General features: G+C 34.1%; 1 protein-coding gene across 1 annotated transcript in view; it reads left to right on the forward strand.

The window, feature by feature from the left end:
• Nucleotides 1-19,087: 19,087 nt before the first annotated feature.
• Nucleotides 19,088-21,931, forward strand: part of LOC122717657 — a 126,997-nt gene continuing 124,153 nt past the window's right edge. The window contains exon 1 of the mRNA XM_043941917.1: nt 19,088-19,245. Within this exon, the coding sequence (XP_043797852.1) occupies nt 19,088-19,245 (158 nt within the window). The remainder of the gene's footprint in view (nt 19,246-21,931) is intronic.

A 21,931-nucleotide genomic window follows, 5' to 3' on the forward strand; every position in this document is an offset into this window, starting at 1 on the left:
GATTTTCAGAAAAATGTTTAGAATAAATTTTTAAGGAATTATCTTTCATTGTTGTATTGAAATTATATATTTAAAGTATACATATATGTGTCACATTTGTTTTGAGATTTTTCAACTTTACAATTAATCGAATGACACATTGCGCTTTTGCGTAACAAACGTCTAAGAAATCGATGTTTATTTCCGTTCCAGTTATTAACGAGGGTCCATAAATTCCAAGACTTGCCGCCTCGAGCCACCATCTTGTAAATTTTCAAGCACTCGCTCGTTTACGGACTAATGATGTCCAACGTTTTCGAAGATCTTAAAAGTTTAAAATCCTTCATATTTCCAAGGAATGTTGGAAAACTTTTCAAGCAAAATCGTTGTTTTTACGATGAAATTGCTAGAAATGTAGAAATATGATATTCAGCGTTGCTCTTTGACTCCTGTTGGGAGGAATTCTCGCGTAATTAAGAGAAATTCTTTCTTCATGCCGCGTATACCACGTAACTGGAACAGTTACTTCGATTAATATGTATAATGTGTATAATAATTTTAAAAATGTTTAATAAAAATTGAACGATCTCTAGAGAGCATCATTTTCTTCGATTTGGATTTATACATATTTTTATTTAACATCGTAATGAACACAAGAAGCGATTCAAAAAACTATGAAGAAAACTTGTACGCGTAGCAGAAACCATTTTTCTTTCAAGCCAAAATAAAGCAGAAATCGAAAATGGAAAAATAGTGAAATTATAAATAAAATTTTGATTTTACCTCATAATCATTTTATCTCATAAAAAACTTGAAATCAAATCTCGTATAGAAAATGGGGATAATTATGACATCGAAATTGCCTTTTACTTCGTCATATTTACAGTTATCGAGATATTCATTATCACATTCAGTAGCTTGCAATTGATCAGTGCAAATATATCGAAATAAATGAGAATATACAAACAAGATTGAAAAAAATAACTTTAATTTTCCTTGTAATACATAGACCAAAATTCCACGCTTCTAATCGTATTTCATTCGTTGAACAGAAGTCAATATGTTCGGAGTTGCAGCGGTTTAAAGTTTTCCTGATTTTAATAGAATGTAATAGAGTTTCTAAGATACACTGGGTCGAGTTGGTGGGGAGGAAGTGGAAGTGATTGGTTGAAGCGCGCGAAAAGGACGGAGATAGTGGACGAGTTAAAAATTACTCTCTTCTTTACACAACGATATCTCGGAAACTGTAAGTCGTATCGTAATAAATCAAGCACCGTTTTAAAGAGCATGATTCCCCGCTTCCAACGATCGTTCATTTATCGTTTTGCGTTAATTAACTTCGAAGTTACGGCGATTCAAAGTTTCGTCAATTTTAATAGACGAATTTGATCGAAATTTTAAAGCGAATCCGAGAGTTTCGCTTCAATCTACTTAATCGCAAAATACAAACGAGACTAAGGTAAAATAATATCGTTCGATTTGTTCTAAAGCTTGTACGGTTGCAAGGCACGATAATGCGTGTCTATGATGTTGCGATTTTCAAATTTACGTTCGAATAATAAAGCTCGAATATCACGGTGTAAATTTGTGTTGCGCAGGCCGCTTTTCAAAAAAAAAAAAAAAAAAAAAAAAATAAATAAAACGCGCGAGCAAGCGTTTTTTCACGGGTGGAAAAATCTGGGAACACGGGTAGTATCGGCTAAACGCCGTGGGCGACTCGCAATTAATCGCGACGCATTATTCATGCGAGTAGTGCCGGTGTTGCTGCGGGAAAGAAGACGTGAAAAAGTAGCGCAATTACTCGATACGCGGACGGCTATTATCAGCGAACAGGGATGCATTAAACGAAACGAGAATATTAATTGTCACGTATTAGATAGTTTCGTGAATTTTTTCTCTCACGAGATTGGGATTTATCGATTTGAAATTAAAAGATGTTTACGAATATTTTATATCGTAATTTTAAGATAAAATAGGTTAGCTTTGAATGATTTATTTTATTATCGAGTGTTTGATTATGTCAATAATAAAAAAAATAAAAGGTGATAAATAGGGAAGTTTAGATTTCATTTCAAAAAAATTTCAAGTAACGAATATTAAAATTATTTATCTTTCAAACATTATTATAATAATATTTAATCTTTGTCTTTTTTCAATCAAGCAGACATTGTATTATTATCTAAATGAATGTTTATCATTTATCCATTGGCTTGAATATTATTGAAACAGTAAATTAACCAAAAGAGAGTAAATAATTTGTGTTTAAATTCTCACTTGAAAGTTTTCAAACGAAGTAATTTTTTATTTAAATACATTTTTCATGTTGAATAATCTAAATCTGTGGAAAAATTGTTTTCGCTTGTTACAATGGTGTTAGATTTAATACAACACGGATGATCTTTCCCACCAATTGTTTCATGGGAATACAATTTTAGTTTTAAATATGGTTAGCATAAATTCCCCCAAAATTTAACTATATATCGTGGATAGAATAAAAGTTGAATTCGTTCGAATAAAATAACGTTTCATCACAAGCTTTTACGTCAAATTATTTACTAATTTATTTAAGTGGATTAACTCGAATAAATAAATAAATAAATAATTAAATATTTGAAAATAATATATATGCATTTCACGGGAAATAAAATTAAACTTTTCACATCATTCGAAAAAATAAAAATAATAAAATCGATAATTCATCATTTCAATTTGTGTATATATATATATACTTGAAATGAAATATGTCCAATACTTGTCGGAAACGAAAATTAATTCGTTCAAATAAAAATTTCAATTATATCGAATAATTTTTTAATTTATCTCATACGAATTAAAAAATTATTTAAAAATAATTCGTACATACCTATGTTTATTTCGAATCGCGTTATTCATTCTGAAAGAAACCTCCACTCGATAATGGTCCCTTGAAATAATTTCTCTCTTTCATTTTTTATTTTTTATTTTCCCAAATTAATGTATTTGCAATCAAACGATTCAACGGAAATAACTAACATTCGTATTAATAATATTATCAAAAAACAATTACATATTATTCCAATTATACCAATTATTTCAAATAACAAATTCCTCTAAATTTATTATTTTATACCTCGATCGAATAAAATGGCGGATCAAGTATAAAATTCACTCGAAACAATCGAAATAAACTCAACTTCCGTGTGTTAAACAACTTGAACAGATAATTCATCTGGTTCCTTGAATATAATGGAGTGCAAGAAACGACTCGTTCAAGCTCGTGGAAATCGCCACGTCCCAGGTGTGGAAGATGGAGGGATCGTATCCTCTCTTCGCGGGGGGGGGGGTAGTTTTCCAAAGTCGTTCCACTTCCAACGTGTCCACACACTTGGACACAACTTCGAAATTGCTCGAGGCGTGGCCGATTCCTATAAACGAACCCTTTCTGGCTAATCTCGCGCCGAAATGCAAATCGGTCGAGCCACGTCCGAGTGTTCTCGCCCCCCCCCTCCCCCCTCATCCTCGCTTATTAATAACGCACGAATAAATTTTGCGATCCGATCACGATATCCGAAAACGTGATCCACCTGTTTCGGGACAAAGTTTCCCTTGATATCCGGAGATATCCAGGTGGCGGCACGAGTATTGAATTTTGAATCGGCCAACTTGTTACCCCCCCCCNTCCCCCCCCCCTTCCCCTGTCTCTGTCCGTTTTGTTGGACAGTTGAGGGGCAACTTTTGCTACGGGATACGGCGATTTTTTTCCCCTCTTCCTCAGCAATTAGATTAGATTAACGCGTGTAAATCGAAAAATTTGGATTATCGAATTGGAGATCTGTAATTAAAATAAAGGAAATCTATCGATCTCTAGTTTTTAATATCGTTTAAGATTTGTTCAATATTTTTCAAAGGTTATCTTTCATCTTGGAATATTCTTGGAATTGAAAATGGAATTGAACGCTATCTGCTGCGAAAAAATTAAAATTAGAAATTAATGTATTTTATTTTATTCGTATTTGGATATAGATTTCTGAGAAAATTAATTTTTCAATTTTTGCATTCAGGAATAATTATTTGATAAAAATATAGATATCGTTAGATTTAGCTTTATATTATATCTTATAATATATTTTATATATTTGGTTTCAATCATATTGTGATTGAGTTATTTTCTTATTGGCTTACATGTTAATTGTTCTCTCTTTTGAATAATCACCTGATTTTTTTTCGTTATTTCTGGATGGTGTCTAAAAAAAGAGAGAAAGGTTTCAAGATTTTCATCTTGGAAGAACCGATAAAATTTCTACGAGATAGCAATCTTTCCAAATTCTTCTTCATAAGCCAAATTTTCCTCTTTCCTTCACGAACCATCGTTTCGAAATTTGATTCTATTCATTGACTATACATTGAATCAAGTATAGAAAAATTTTCTAGAATTGTGCGACGATTCCTCGTTCAATTTCGACAGCAACTTAAAACACGAATGAAATTAATTCCAACAAAGAGACATTCAGTTGTTAATTTTGATGAGCGCATACGTATCTTTTTAGATGTATTCATTTAATTGAAATAGCAGATTTTATTCTATACAAAAGGCAGATATTCAAAAGCTTTTAAATTAGTTGCATTTGGAATTTTTTTTCGCTCGCATACATTTAAATCGTATAAAGAGATGATGCGACACTAGCGCCACGTGACGATAACTATTGATACTTTTTTTACAAATACAACAAAAATATATTTTTGTAATTTTTTTGACTGGATAAAGATAGATTTATTGACAGATTAAAGCTCAATATAACAATAATATAATATAAAATATAGTGAATACAAAAGTATAAATAAAATGTGCAATTTAATACATTTATTGAAAGAAATACACGATATGCAAAAAAATATTAAATATCAAAAACAGATATAAATTATGATAATTTTTAGTAATAAAATAAATCTCTGATTTTATTTCTTTATATTATTTCTTATAGTCATGTTCATAAAAATTCAATGTAATTTGCATAAATTAATCAGAGCTTCTATTTTAAATTAATAATCTTGCATAAATATGATTTCGTCTATAATGACGAGCATAATTTATGAAAACTATATTCCACAAAATCGAAATCAATTTAAAAAATTATTTAGAATTTAGTAAACTTTTCTTCTTTAAATCGAAATTGCACAAATGGAAAAGCTTATTTGATTCACGACGATTCGTATTTCGAGAAACGAGCCTGTTATTTTTAATCTTCATCCCTCTCGTGCAACCGTAGAACCGCAAAAACTGTGCACGAATTCACTCTTGAAAAGCGATTGCAAAACGCAGGTGAAGTACGGTTATAGGGTTTAATGGAAGAAAGGAAATTATTTTTTCTTTATTTACACGTGAAAAACTGAAAAATCCCAAGTCGTTGACATGCATGCAAATAATTTATGAAGAATGCCTCTTTAATGATCCTCGGTGAAATGTCTAACATTGCTTGTCTGTGTTCCTATTCCGGTTCTAAACCAGCATCGAATGGTATGGATATTTATCAAAGGTTGAATTTGACTTTGAAGCACGATACCAGCATTGGTCTGATCGGATAGTTGGAAACTAAGTATACAGGAGAGAGGTATCATTCAAACTATTTTTGTTCAAAGGCTATATAAGTCTATGGTCATTGACTTATTATTATAAAATAAATATAGGGTCTTTTTGCATAATTAGATTGATATTGTTAGTGAAATTGTACAAGTCATAAATTATAGATAGTGGAGAAATCAGAATAATTAATAATTTGTAATTATTGAAAAATCATTAATATTATCAGTTAATGAATTATGATGCAAGATGATGTTATTAATCAAATTTTGCAAGTCTTAAGATATTTTAATAATGGTAACAAATTTTGGTATCACAAGTAAATTGAATTTTGAAAAATAATTCTGTAATTTGTCAGGTTATATTAACATTATTAGTTATAAGTTCTTAATTTAATTGTAATAGTAGAAATAATAAGTATAAATAAATTCAACAAAGATTAATTGATTATTTTGTAAAACTCTTATTATCCAGATATTCAAATATACATTTCAATAATAATGTAGAATTTAGAATAATTTTTATGAATCTTATTTTATGAAATTTTTTTTATACAAGATGTTAATAATAATATACAAGAAATAACTGTAATAAATTACATTAGAATTAGTTGCAACAGTTTAATAGAAACGGAGCAATCTCACTCCATCTTACTTTATCTAAACTTAAATTAATAAATAATCCTCAAGCAACAATTTTTATGTTTGGACTTTGAATTCTTTTTAGAAATGAATCTCAACGAAAAATATCAACATCCAGTATGAAAGACAGAAAAATTGCAAGTTATTAGAAAAAATTGCAAACGTTTTTGAATTGGAACATAAATGGCAAAATTTACTTCTTCCCCTGCCATAAACTGCCATACAGATTGAATTCATGAGGAAGTATTTTTTTCCAGGATGGGAGAGGACATCCTTTCTGTCAGTTTCGAGAGTGAAATTTGAGCCCATATATCTTTATTTCCTTTTTATTTATTTATTTTTTTTTTTTCGAAATTTCGCGCGACAACCGTGCATAGAAGCATCCGTTTCGGAACCCAAAACAACCGATTCGCATTTTTCCGCATTTGTCGAAGCGTTAGAGCGTAAATTCGGTCACACCGCGGAAAAATAACAGTGACGCTGGCTGCCAGCTGGCAATCGCTGCGAAAAAAATACCTGTTGCAAAAAAATAAAAATTCATCTCGTTTTAATAGATGTCCTCGATCCATTCCTCAAGCAAGCGTATATTCCTCCGTCATTGGGGATGCAAAAAATTTTTTAAAAATATTATATAATTTTTATATCTTTTAACATCGAATGGAGTATAGATCAAGTTATCCTGGTTATCACATTTTCGTCACAATTTCGAAAATAAATTATTCTCCAATTCTCCATTTTCTCCAATTTCTTTCTTTTTATTATATATGTATTTCTCTGAAATAAATATAAGAAATAAAAGAGCCAATAACAATTTCAAAAATAAATTAATTTTCTCTAATTTCTTATTATTTCTTAATAAATACAAAGAGGTCTCAGTGTATTTCTCTGAAATAAATGTAAGAAATAAAAGAGTCAGTAAAATTAAGTTATTCTAGTTTTCGTCACAATTAAATTAATTTTCTCTAATTTCTTATAGTAAATGCAAAAAAGTCTCAGAGTATTTCATTGAAATAAATATAAGAAATAAAAGACTCAATAACTTGAAAGACTTCTTTTATCTTTCGTAGCATTGAATGGAGTATAGATTAGGTTACTCTAGTTTTCGTTACAATTTCCAAAATAAATTAATTTTACTCAATTTCTTTCTTCTTATGATACATGTAAAGAGGTTTCAATGTATTTCTCTGAAATAACTGTAAGAAATAACTTTAGAGACTGTCTTTTATCTTTCGTAACATTGAATGGAGTATAGATTAGGTTATTTTCGTTTTCGTCACAATTTCGAAAATAAATTAATTTTACCCAATTTTTTTTTCTTATAATACATATAAAGAGATTTCAATGTATTTCTCTGAAAATAAATATAAGAAATAAAAGACTCAATAACTTTAGAGACTGTTTTTTATCTTTCGTAGCATTGAATGGAGTATAGATTAGATTATTCTAGTTTTCGTCACAATTTCGAAAATAAATTAATTTTGCCCAATTTCTTTCTTCTTATGATACATGTAAAGAGGTTTCAATGTATTTTTCTGAAATAACTGTAAGAAATAACTTTAGAGACTGTCTTTTATCTTTCGTAGCACTGAATGGAGTATGTATTAGGTTATTTTAGTTTTCGTTACAATTTCGAAAATAAATTAATTTTACCTAATTTCTTTTTTCTTATGATACATTCTTATGATACAGGTTTTAATGTATTTCTCTGAAATAACTGTAAGAAATAACTTTAGAAATTGTCTTTTGTCTTTCATAGCATTGAATGGAGTATAGATTAGGTTATTCTAGTTTTCGTCACAATTTCGAAAATAAATTAATTTTATCCAATTTTTTTCTTCTTATGATACATGTAAAGAGGTTTCAATGTATTTCTCTGAAATAAATGTAAGAAATAATTTTAGAGACTGTCTTTTATCTTTCGTAGTACTGAATGGAGTATGTATTAGGTTATTTTAGTTTTCGTCACAATTTCGAAAATAAATTAATTTTACCCAATTTCTTTCTTCTTATGATACATGTAAAGAAGTTTCAATGTATTTTTATATATGAAATAACTGTAAGAAATAACTTTAGAAATTGTCTTTTATCTTTCATAGTATTGAATGAAGTATAGATTAGGTTATTCTAGTTTTCGTCACAATTTCGAAAATAAATTAATTTTATCCAATTCTTTTTATGATTTTATTTCTTTCTTCTTATGATATATGTAAAGAAGTTTCAATGTATTTCTCTGAAATAACTGTAAGAAATAACTTTAGAGACTATCTTTTATCTTTCGTAGCATTGAATGGAGTATAGATTAGATTATTCTTTTTAGTTTTCGTCACAATTTCGAAAATAAATTAATTTTAATTCTTTCTTCTTAATTTTAATTCTTTCTTCATATAAGAAATAAAAGAGCCAATAACTTTAGAAACTCTCTTTCGTAACATTGAATGAAGCATAGATTATTCTCAGTTATCGTTATTCAATTTTCATCGTAACTTTGAAAATAAATTTTTCTAAAATTTCTCCCATCTAATTATAATAGTAGATACAAATAAATTTCAATATACATTTTTTTGAGCCATTAAATATCGTAGCTGCAAGGAATAAAAGAACACGGATTATATATATAAAAAAATGAATATCTCTTTCCATTAATTGAAAACAATAATAATTTATAGCTACAATATACACACAAAGCATCGACAATTACTATCCAACTATCAACAACAATTTATCCCTTTAATCCAATTTACTTACCTTACATTATACATTATACACCTGTTACGATATAATACAGGAACACGTACATTCACGTTTTATCTTACCCACCCACACTATTCAACGTCAGATTCCGAGTTTCTGAATAATGAAGATATTAATCACTACCGTGATTAAAGCCCGTATACCGAAATTTCGAGCGTACCGAAAACCGCGATATTTTTCTACAATACGATACCAATCCGGGGGAGGGTATAGAGTTGCATTTTGAAAATGATTCAACCCCCTTCTTCTTACCCCCGTCCCGATCCTACGCCCATGGAAACAAAACGCGAAACTCGCCCCCAGGCGCGTATACGAATAGCTTCGAAAGTGGCTGCAATTTCGAACAACCTGGAATCGCCTGGACGCGAGCGAGGGGGTGGTATATCCCAAAGGGTGCGAGAGTCTGATGAGGAGGAGGAGGAGGAGGGGGAGGAGGGTCAGAATCTCTGGCCAGATATCAGTTCCGGTAGTTTACGAGTTTCTCCGCTCGAAGGGGGAGGGGGGAGGGATCGGTCGGCCGGAAGATGAGAAACACGAAGAAAGGGGTGAATGCGGGGCGAAATGAAAGCGCCAGGAGGAGCGTATGAATCGAGGAGGCTTGATTAACGAGATAGAGGTCGAATATTGGAGAGTAATTGATGAATTGCGGAGGCATTTCGTTATAAAATGTTCGTATATTTTTTTTTTTACCAATTTTCGCGTTTGGTTTCTTTCTTTCTCGGTAGATGGCCAATGGTGGATGGCACCATATAGCGATGAGAAAAAAGGATTTGTAATTTCGAGGATGGAAAAGTTGTAAGGAATTTTTTGCTCAACTTAATCCATGTTTATTGGAACTTTTTTAACGAGTACTATCCATTATAAAATTCTCATTTTCACTTCAGTTTATCCATCTACAATTAGGTTGAGAGCAGAGTATCTTTTTACAGTAATCTTGCAACTGTGCATTATAACATTTTTTTTCGAATTCTATCAGGCAAGCGCACATTTCTCTCTTCAAAGTGGGAGATCGAAAGGATTACTTACTTCTCTCGCGGGAATCAACGTTCAAGGTCGAAACGTAGAGGAAGATGGTGCTCGAATCGAGATCCCGGTGAAGAGATTCATTGAAATCGGCGCGAAAAGCGCGTCGAAATGGCATTTAAACTCGAAGCATCCACTTAACGCCGGCATCGGGCCAAGCCTGCTCGAAAGGGGTAATTAAATAGCATTGGACGGCCATTTAGACGAGCATTTCGTGATACTTGTCCCCTGCGAGTGCATAAAGGACTCGTTCAGCGCGAAAGAGGAGCTAAAGGACAGTGGAGGAGATGGCCGTTTGCCCCCTTCGAAATGAAAGTGGATATCTTTTTAACTCCAGCGTGTTCCGTGTATTTCCAAGTTGGCATTGACCCATAGATGCTTACTCTCCACGTGGTGTGCATCTGCGTCCCTCCTCCTCTCCCCGTTTGCAACTTTGGAACTTTGGATCGTAAATAACGTACGAGCCTGGTTTTATGGGGAGCGATAAAAATATTCGTAACTTTTAGGATAAATAGAGTACCCTTTGAATAAGTGAAAAAGTATTAGCCATTTACTGTACAGCCTATACTCTATCATAGGTTATCCTATACTCTATTATTATCCTATTCTATATTATCCTATACTCTATTATAGGTTAGGATTGATAATGAAGGTACGAAAAAAGATCCAATTAATTCAGTACAGATTAAGCTATAATAAGAACGCCATCTACATTTCCATCAAGTTTTTGCAAATGTAATTAATCCAATAATGACAATACACAGTGATGCAATCCACTTAATTCAACTCATCCGTATCTGTCTATACCATTATTCGTGTTTACTTGTGGCTAGATTGAATCAAAAGCCATTCACGCTCGCGCTTCAAATTTTCGTGACAAATCCAATAACGACGATGCATCCAACAGAAAATAACCCACCTAATTTAAATCAAATATATATACCATTACCGATACGATATTGCACTATATACAGGTTAGGTTAGATAAGGACGCCATCTATGCCCGTACCGCCATTTTGTAATCATTCGTTCACCAATATATACGATCGCGTCATATAGTATATCTATGAATATTGCAGAAAATGCGACCGACTCAGCAACGAGACACAGCTGATCAGGCCGACAATCACCGCGCTAATCAAGTATAGAAGAAACGAGGCGTGAAAAATTGCGACGTCCACCAAGAGCCGTGGAAACAACAACGACGGGGCCGTGCTCATTTCGCGGACGCTCCACCCGCGTTATTGTTCTCGCAATTACGCTTCGAAAATCCACCTTCTGCCGGCTCTAACGAACTTTCGGCAAACGCGATTCCCCGGGTTCCGCAAATATTTGCACGGCTCCGCGGCTGTTATCCCAGCGTCGCGACGACCCCTCTGCCTCCTCCCCGCCCCCATCCACCCATCTGGTAAGTCTACAACCGTGAAAAATTTCCCGCGATTATGATTTTTTCCCAAGTTTCCCCTCAAACGTGACCTGGTCGCAGAGCGCCGCAACTTTGTTGTCCAGTTATTTGTCAACTGTAGGATTGATGAACGCGAAGAATAGAAATATTTTATACGAATTATCACTTTGACATTGGATGGAAAGAAAATGGTATTTCGTATAGAGATGTATAGAAGAATAATATAATATGTCGTGGAATGATATTCGATGAAATTCGTTATGACAAAGGTTTTGAGAAATTGTGCATCGAGACACGTAACGTTCGATTCATAAGGGGATAAGAAATCAAGGTTAAAAGTATTGAGCGAGATGAAAATCGATTAATCGACTACTTTCCCTTTCTTTCGCGAGGATCATTTTCGAGAGATCGTGTTCGAACGCGAGCTATACACGTGGCACGTGCATTCATCGCTTTCGAATTTTTGATCCCATTCTGAATACCTCCCATTCATTTTTCGACCCTTCGCCACACTGCCTCATCTTCCATCCACCCTCTCTGACCCCATGTATTCCATCTTTCATCAAGCGGCATCCCGTTCTTCTTTCAACCTGGTTGAAATGGTTCCATTTGGAAAATGAAGATCTACCTGGTTTTTTCAACGGACAGGGAACATCCTTGGGGAAGAGTGATAAGCGCTCGTGAATTCTGAACGTACTCGAAATTCGTTTTAAAAAAAAAAAGAAATTGTCAAATTTTTTGGCGACCATGTATAATCGAATCGATATGAATCCAAATGTCCAAACTTTGGAATTGAAGATAAGAAAAGAGAGCTCTTTTTCACAAGGAAAGTCAAAATTTCAAAATTTATAATAATAGTCCACTTTATCCGATTTACTAATTAGAACGAATTATTATAAAATGGAGCAAAATCGTGTGCACCCTTTCCCCAAGGATCCAAGGGGGAAATGCAAAAATGGGGGGGAAAATATTCACGACGTATCGAATTTCGATCGAAAGCGAGCGATCGCCAGCCATCGATTCTCCGCTCTAACCTCGAAATTGAATATCAACCCATCGGATTCCAATCTATCCATCGATTCGCGTCCTTGCTTCCTCGTTACCTTGAACGCTCATATTCCGTGGCTAATCAAGAGGGTGAGTTTGACGTTCGATCGCGTATCAGGGGGGAAGAAATTGCTCGGCAAACATCTTCCCGTGTCTCGCATGCAGATGACCCCACGTGTACCCAACGTGGCTTCGTTCCTCTCCGTGCTTCCTCCTCCCCGTTCTATCATTCTTTGCCTTTTCCTCGATCCTTGTGCAAACGTTTCCCGTTCGGAATTCGAATAGGCGAGTCGCGAATTTTCTCGACTCGTCGAGCTTTTCACTTCCAAAAGGAATTCTTTTGCCTTTGGCGAGAAGTTTTTGGCCAAACGTAAAAACGAAGATTCGTCAGAAACAGCGTGATTTTGGATTTTCTTTCATTTTAAAATGGCCGATAAGATAATTGAGTCGCCGTCTGGTGGCGGTTATCGGTACTAAGAATGCAAAAATGGCTTCCATATAAGGATATATCTGACAATAATATGATATAAATATAATATAATCTAATAGAATCTAACAGAGTACACTTCGTTTGTTATCATATTACGTTAACGCATCTCAATTAAATGATCTCGAAAAGAGAAAACTCGTCGTTCGAGCTTGTTTTTACCTTGCAACCCATCAAGTCCAAGAAGGGGATACGAACAATCGAGATCGAACGTCCATTCATCCGCGGCTACCTGTTGTCCCTTTGCTCTGGATCGTCCGCAAGATGACTCTCTCCCCGGTACATACAAATTGCCGAGCGTCGTGCTAGCTTATTAGCTGACGATGCACGGTCCATTATTTCCTTCCAAACAATGGCCGCCGCGTGCTCGCATCGCCATCTCGTGATCGATGCATCGTTGCCGGATAAAAGTTTGCCAGTTAAGAGACCGGATGGCGAGCGAGGACTCGATGCGGATGGAAAAAGGGGGATGGAGGGATAGAGAGATAGAGGGATAGAGAGAGAGAGTTGAGAAGGGGTCGCCGATGGCGAGCCCTGCTGGGACTTAATTAGTCAAAGCCCTTGCCAGCTTACTTGCAAGTGCCTCATTAGGGCCGATGTCGCGTCTCGTAATTGGAACTCGCGTCGCGACTAATTACGCGAGGACGACGACGCCCACGGTGAAATAAAGATTCCGCTTGAGCGGAGGCCGACCGCGGACAATCTCGAATTTAGAAACGTCATTCGTCATTTCTCTTCATTTCTCCAGGAAGGATGCGCCAAGTTATGTAAATCGGGTTTCGTTACAACCCGGGCTTCATTCGACTTGATGGGTTTTCGAGGAAATTGAAACGCACGGTGTTGGACAGTGAATGATACTCGAGCGTATTTCGAAAAAACTCTAAATTTCTTCTTGGAAGGGATTCGTTTATCTGATTTTCAAATGGTCGATTCCTTGTCTGTGAAAAGACAATACGTAATTTCAATTGTATAGATAATTATACTCTCCAAAATATATCACAAGATTTATCAACTGTCTCCAATATGTCCATTTTCATTAACTCATTTTGTAAGACATTTATTATGAGAGAGAATCGAAATTATTCTATAGTCTATTCATCTTCTATCAGAATTCCTAGTATATATCTTGCTTTCCAATCTAATTCAATTTTCAGTTAAGCAGGTGCATTTAAAGAGATAGGATATTTATTATGGTTAAGAATCAAACATATTTTAAAGTTTATTCATCTTCTATCAAAGAACATACTTTGCTTTCCAATCTAATCCAATTTTCAATGAAACAGGTATTTAAAGAAATAGAATATTTATTACGATTAAGAATCAAAAATATTCTATATTCTATTCATTTCAGAATTCAATCATCAGAATTCCTAGTATAGACCTTTCTTTCCGATCTAATCCAATTTTCAATGGAACATTTAAAGAGATGTTTATTAATTAATGGTTAAGAATCAAACGTATTCTATAGTCTATTCATCTTCTATCAATTACAAGTACATACTTTGCTTTCCGATCTAATCCAATTTTCAGTGAAGCAGATACATTTAAAGAGGTAGAATATTTATTATCAATACGGTTAAGAACTAAAAATATTCTATAGTCTATTCATCTTCTATCAGAATTACTAGTACACACCTTGCTTTCCGATCCAATTTTTAGTGAAGCAGATACATTTAAAGAGATAGGATATTTATTACCAATACTGTTAAAAATCAAAAATATTCTATAGTCTATTCATCTTCTATCAATTACTAGCATATATCTTGCTTTTCAATCTAATCCAATTTTCAGTGAAGCAGGTATTTAAAGAAATAGGATATTTTTTAGGATTAAGAATCAAAAATATTCTATAATCTATTCATTTCCTATCAGAATTTCTAGTATAGACCTTTCTTTCCGATCTAATCCAATTTTCAATGGAACATTTAAAGGTACATTTAAAGAGATGTTTATTATGGTTAAGAATCAAACATATTCTATAGTCTATTCATCTTCTATCAATTATAAGTATATACTTTGCTTTTCGATCTAGGTAGAATATTTATTATCAATGCAGTTAAGAATTAAAAATATTCTATAGTCTATTCATCTTCTATCAGAATTACTAGTACACTTGCTTTCCAATCTAATTCAATTTTCAGTTAAGCAGGTGCTTTAAAGAGATAGGATATTTATTATGGTTAAGAATCAAACATATTCTATAGTCTATTCATCTTCTATCAATTACAAGTACATACTTTGCTTTCCGATCTAATCCAATTTTCAGTGAAGTAGGTATATTTATTAAAGATATATATTTATTAAAGATTATATTTATTAAAGAGGTAGAATATTTATTATCGATACGGTTAAAAACTAAAAATATTTTATAGTCTATTCATCTTCTACCAGAATTACTAGTACACACCTTGCTTTCTGATCCAATTTTCAGTGAAGCAGACATACATTTAAAGAGATAGGATATTTATTACGGTTAAGAATTAAAAGTATTCTATAGTCTATTCATCTGCTATCAAATTCCCAGTACATATCTTGTTTTTCGATTTAATCCAATTTTCAGTGAAGCAAGTACATTTAAAGAGATAGGATATTTATTACCAACACGGTTAAGAATCAAAAATATTCTATAGTATATTCATCTCCTATCAGAATTTCTAGTACCGATCTAATCCAATTTTCAGTAAAGCAGATATTTAAAGAAATAGAACATTTATTAGGATTAAGAATCAAAAATATTTTATAATCTATTCATTTCTTATCAGAATTTCTAGTATAGACCTTTCTTTCCGATCTAATCCAATTTTCAATGGAGCAGGTATATTTAAAGAGATATTTATTATGGTTAAGAATCAAACATATTCTATAGTCTATTCATCTTCTATCAATTATAAGTATATACTTTGCTTTTCGATCTAGGTAGAATATTTATTATCAATGCAGTTAAGAATTAAAAATATTCTATAGTCTATTCATCTTCTATCAGAATTACTAGAACACTTGCTTTCCGATCTAATCCAATTTTCAGTGAAGTAGGTACATTTAAAGAGGTAGAATATTTATTACCAATACTGTTAAAAATCAAAAATATTCTATAGTCTAGTCATCTTCTATCAATTACTAATATATGTCTTGCTTTTCAATTTAATCCAATTTTCAGTGAAATAGATATATTTAAAGAGGATATTTATTACTAATACGGTTAAGAATTACAAATATTCTATAGTCTATTCATTTCCTATCAGAATTCCAGAATATCAGCATACATCTTGTTTTCCGATCTAATCTAATTTTCAGTGAAGCAGGTAAATTTTTAAGATAGGATATTTATTACAGTTAAGAATCAAAAATATTCTATAATCTATTCATTTTCTATCAGAATTATTTGTACATATCTTGCTTTCCAATCTAATCCAATTTTCAGTGAAATAGGTACATTTAAAGAGGTAGGATATTTATTACGATTAAGAATAAAAAATATTCTATAGTCTATTCATCTCCTATCAGAATTCTTAATATATATATATTCCTTGCCTTCCAATTTTCAATGAAGCAGATATATTTAAAGAAGTAGGATATTTATTACGATTAAGAATAAAAAATATTCTATAGTCTATTCATCTCCTATCAGAATTTTTAATATATATATATTCCTTGCCTTCCAATTTTCAGTGAAGCAGATATATTTAAAAAAGTAGGATATTTATTACGGTTAAGAATCAAAAATGTTCTATAGTCTATTCATTTCCTATCAGAATTCCTAGTATAAATCTTATTACGGTTAAGAATTAAAAATATTCTATTCATCTCCTATTAGAATTCCTAGTACACAGTCTTGTTTTCTTGTTTAATTCAAGTCTCGTCCAGGTTCTTCTTCTAAAATGCCTTTGCGAGCAGTATCGTGAATCTGCCTCTATTAAAAACAAACGGGGGATAACGTTATTACTGGTCTATAGTCTATTCTCTTCACGGAATTCGTAGACACCTTGCCTTCCAAAATTTGCCCTTCCTTCCCTCCTCGTCTGTGATCGATATGCAAGGAATTACCGCAGTTTCTCCCGACGAATCGATCGGGATTAACAATGGACACGACAACGCACGCGCGTGTGGATTGTCCGCTTAAAACCTCGTCTCGCGGGGACGACAACGTTCGATGTGTCACGCGAATTTGAAAACGAAAAAAAAAAAAAGCAAACAGAAAAAGAGGGAAGGGGGAGGAAGCAGGGAAACGCTTTTTGCCTGTCTGTCCGTGTGAACGGCAGTTAACAGAACCATAAATAATGACTTGTCGCGTGCCAGTTTCGTGTCGATTCGCTCTCTCAACTTTGTGAGATTACCTAGCTTTACTAGGCAATCCTACGATACGAATCTCGCTCGGTCTATCGAGGAATTTTAAACCGGCAGATAAACAGAATTACACTTCTACTATTTACCGTACAGCCTACGTACCTATTTATGCCCGGAATTTCTGAAATTCGCAGAAATTCAGGGCATGCTTCAATTTACAGCACCGACTTCGCTCGCGAGCTCTGACAAATAACATTTCGTTCACGATCCAAACAAAACCGCAAATTTGTAACGAACTTAGGCGGAAAGGGGAACAAGGAAACTCCCTTTCCTCTCTTTCCCTTTCCTTCTCCTCCCTTTAACACGATCGAGATCTTATTGAAGTGTTATTATTCGAGTAATAATGTAATAATTTTTCTTCAAAATAATATAGTCGTCTTCAAATAATATAGTGTAAATTAACACTAAATTAAGCTAATACTGTAAGATAAATATGATAACAATATAACGTATTACTAGTACCTGTAAATACTAAAGAATATTAAATGATATTAATATTTTTGCATTTTTTAACCCGAACAAAATTTACTCAGAACGTCTATAATAACTTTCCAGACTACTTTCTCGGCTAGTAATAAGCTTTAGATTTTACGGCTTCTCTAATTCATAAGCCATGGAGGCGAGACGCGTGATAAATCTCGGACGAGTAACCCACTTTCCCAAGTAATATCTGCATACCGGCGCGGATTCTCGGGGAATCGATAGGTTCCGTCGGAATTCGGTGTAACGGAAGTCCTCGATGCCCGCCTCAAGGCGGCAATTTGTCATCCGCCTAAACCCTCCCCGTTATTGACCTTCACCGGTGTCGATCGGCAGGGAGGAGGCATCTACCTTGGCGGTCTTTCAAGCCCACGTTCACGGCCCGTAAAATTGCCTGTCGACGCTCTGCCCTTTAATTATTGCCCGAAACGGTTGCGTCGTATCGTTTCGATCCGTCTCCTCGTAAAAATCCAACGATCCGTGCGAATTTCCGTGCATCATAGTTGGACGCATTCTGTCTTTGATTGATTTTCACAATCCATTTGTTGCGACGCAACGAGCATCGGGTGAAAAGTTTAGAAGAAACTGGAGCGCCATCTAGCCAGGATCGCGTCTAGTGGAAACTGTCATGGCCGCCGAATTCACGCAAGTCGATTAATGGAATCTCACTACTTGTCTTGATATCGTTGAAAAATTCAATGCTTCGTGTGGAATAAGATTGCAACAAGTTATTTATTATTCAAGAGAAATTAAATCGTCAAGATTATAGTTTTTAATGAAAAATTAAATAGAAAATATATCGTTTGGCTAACGATAAAGAAAGGTTGTATTAGAATTGGTTTTTAAATAATATCAAAAAATTGATGAAAATTATTATTTACACTTTTCTTCCAACTTTATAACTTATTGTAAGATCCAAACGTTTTATATCGATTAACAAATGATTCTTTTATGGACCCACTATGATTATTTGTGTCGATACTTTATCGTCAATATATATTTTCAACAATTTCCAATACCAGTGACCAGTTTCAGAAAAGATTAAAATAGATTGAAAATTGTCATTGTAAATTTATATCGATATATACATATTGAAATATTATTGTCAATATTAGTGATCCCTTCAGGACAAAAGACAATGATTGACAATATTAATTCTCGATTGATCGCTGCCAACGATCGATAACCGATATTTTTCGATAATTGGAAATTATTGGAAATATTGGTGGAAAATTATTGAAAACATTATCAACCATACGCTGTTTCGTATAAAGAGAATTAAAACAGATTGAATATTATTTAAAAACTAATAGACATTAACGATATTATTTTTACAAATATTAATAATAATCACTTGTAGATCTCTTTAGAAGATGATGCTAGACAAACCTAATATCCTAATGTATGCCAATACTAATGTATTTCCAAGTAAGATCGAATCTAAGATTGAAGATAGCGGTCGTAAAACCTTCATTGACGATATTACCGCCCATATTAGGGGCCCTTTAATACGAAAGACGATGATTGACCGGTTAATTCCCAACTGATTGCCTTAATAACTCTCCTCCTCGTATACGTAACAAGGTCCTCGAGTTTGACACGAGGGAGGAACATTCTTCCACTCCACGGAGGAATCTAGATATCCTGTCGGTCGAGGAGGAGGGAGGGGTCCGTTGAAGGGCAATATAATCCTTTGGAGGGCTGGCATTTTATTACAAACTAGTCGATGCCCGGATAGGCCGATGGAACGAGGAGGAGGGGGATGAGCTTTTCGGGATTCGGACAAAGGGAGGCTGTGTCCGTTCTGGTCGCGCAACCCTTGTATTGTTTCGTTAACGGTAATCCGAAGCTTTCGCTGTCCCGGCATTTTGGATGAAAGGATTTCGCAAAAGACGCTGGAACGACGTATTTTGGTAAAAAAAAAAAAAAAAAAAAAAAAAAAAAAAAATAAAAAAAAGGAAGAAGGAAAAAGTAATGGGGGAAAGCTGGGATTTGATACAGGCTGGTAGTATCGAGGGATGCTTTAAGGGGTGTGGAGGAATTTCGAAACTACATAAGAGAAAGTGTCCTTTCTTTGTGACTGTAATAATAAAAAATGGGTATGAATACGAGACATTATGTTTCAAACGTAAAAAAAATCCACATATTTCAGTATTGATAATAAAAAATGAATTAAATTTAAAAGAAATTAAAAAAAAGAAAGAATACTTTCATACGTACCGTTCTGACAAAAATAGACAAGGCAGTGCACTACCTTATCCACCTTATCTCTATTGCGCTTGCGCGATCTCTTTCGGCGCGTTCGGCACTCTTCGGCAATTCCCGCCTCTCAATCGGCCGAGCTTCCAAAACAGCATCCAACGCAAATAAACAGAACGATACACCGTGGTTCTTTTTTCCCCTCTCTAATTTTTTTCCCTCTTAAAATTATCATATAACCGCACCGCGATTTATCTCCAATGAAATTCCGTACAAATTACGCGTGGTTGCGCGTGCAAGCTTTTCCACGAGATACGAGAGTGACCGGCGATAAAAGGTCGATTAAAAAATCGTGCTCGGGGAATAGGTGATAAAGTGGAATATAACCCGTTCGGACGGATTGGAGTGGGGGAGGAGGGGAGGAAATCCGCGAACGGGCGTTCGCCTAATTATTATCGTTGCTGTTATTGCGGGAATATTATTACGTGAACGTAATTATTAATACGCGCGTACGGTGGTCAACGGTTTTCCAACGGTTAAATTGGACGTTTCGTAATTCTGTTATCGTTATCATTATTGTTATCATTATCATAATTATTGTTATTGTTATTGCGATTATTTAGCGGATGGGGCAGCGGGAGGGGGGGGGGGTGGCGGAAGATGGGGTGTAATAACCGCGGCATGAAGCGGCGAGGCCGTATAATTACACGATTTCAGTTGCCGCGAACCGTGGCAACAATCGCAGCCGCGGCTTCGACGGCACGTGACCTGTCGCGTCGATAATTGACGACTCCCCCCACCCGACTTTTTCTTCCCATCCATTCCCTTTCATTTCATGAATTCGCTGTCTCCCGTGTGTGAATCACGCGATTGAATTCTCGTGAAACGGTTTGTGCCGATGTCGTTTATTGATAAGAAAGGAAAGCATTGATTTGCTATTTATTATAGGGTAAATAAATTTTACAATATATATATATATATATAGATAGTAGTATGAGTGTGTAATTATTCCACCAAGTTGTTATAAAATAATTGGGTTAATTACGTAATATATTTTAATGGAACAACAGTGAGCGCAAAATAATGATTCTTCGATAGGCAAAAAAAATATTATCTTACAATATACAGGTGGAGAGCATGTAGGGAAACTTATTAATTCGGAGAAAAATTCGATAAATTTTTCCATTCATTATCCTTATTATCATACCTTATCGAAAAGCAAATTTTTACACGAATTATGAAAAGATTATCTAAATATCATAAAAATGATCTCTCTCTCTCTCTCTTTCTCTCTCTTTCGAGAGAGAGAGAAAAAAAAAATAATAAATGCTTTGGTTTAACCAAAAGGGGAAAATAAAGGAATATTATATAAAAAGAATATATGAAAAGAAGAGAGGGACAAAGAAAAGTTCGTTGTTCGAAAATTGAAGACGTATATTTTTCCAGTGGAAAGGATAGCAACGTTTCGAAATCATATCGCGTGTATTTATATAGAAGCGCGAAACGAAAAGAGGAGAAAAAAAAATAGAAGAAAAAAAAGAGAGAGAGAGAGATAGGCATGGAGTGAGAAACGAAAACGAATGGAAAGAGAGAGAGAAAGAGAGAGAGAGAGAGAGAGAGAGAGAGAGAGAGAGAGAGTGCGGGGGTGACCAGAAGCGGAGGTTGACAACTTCGAGAGCTCTTTCAATTTATCTCATCCCCTGAAGCGTCCTTCTCCACCCCCTTTTCCAGCCGCACATTTCTATTCTTCCTGCCGTTCACCTCTTTGTCTTTGTATATTCGCCTCTTGCCGCGGTCTTACGACGATATTTATTAAAGCACCGTCACGTCGAATAAAGAAGAGAGAGCCGAAAGCCAAGGGAAACTGTAATATCGTATTGTAAATCCGCTATGATTTTCTCTATACACGATAGATAGGTATGGATTAAAAAAAAAAAAAAAAAAAAAGAAGAAAAGAGAAAAAAAAAGTGCATCTATCTGCTCTTTTTATTTCCCGTGATTCGATATCGTCCATTGAT

Source organism: Apis laboriosa, unplaced genomic scaffold (genome assembly GCF_014066325.1).
Source record: "Apis laboriosa isolate Shangri-la unplaced genomic scaffold, ASM1406632v1 scaffold56_cov145, whole genome shotgun sequence".
NCBI classification, from domain to species: Eukaryota; Metazoa; Arthropoda; class Insecta; order Hymenoptera; family Apidae; genus Apis; species Apis laboriosa.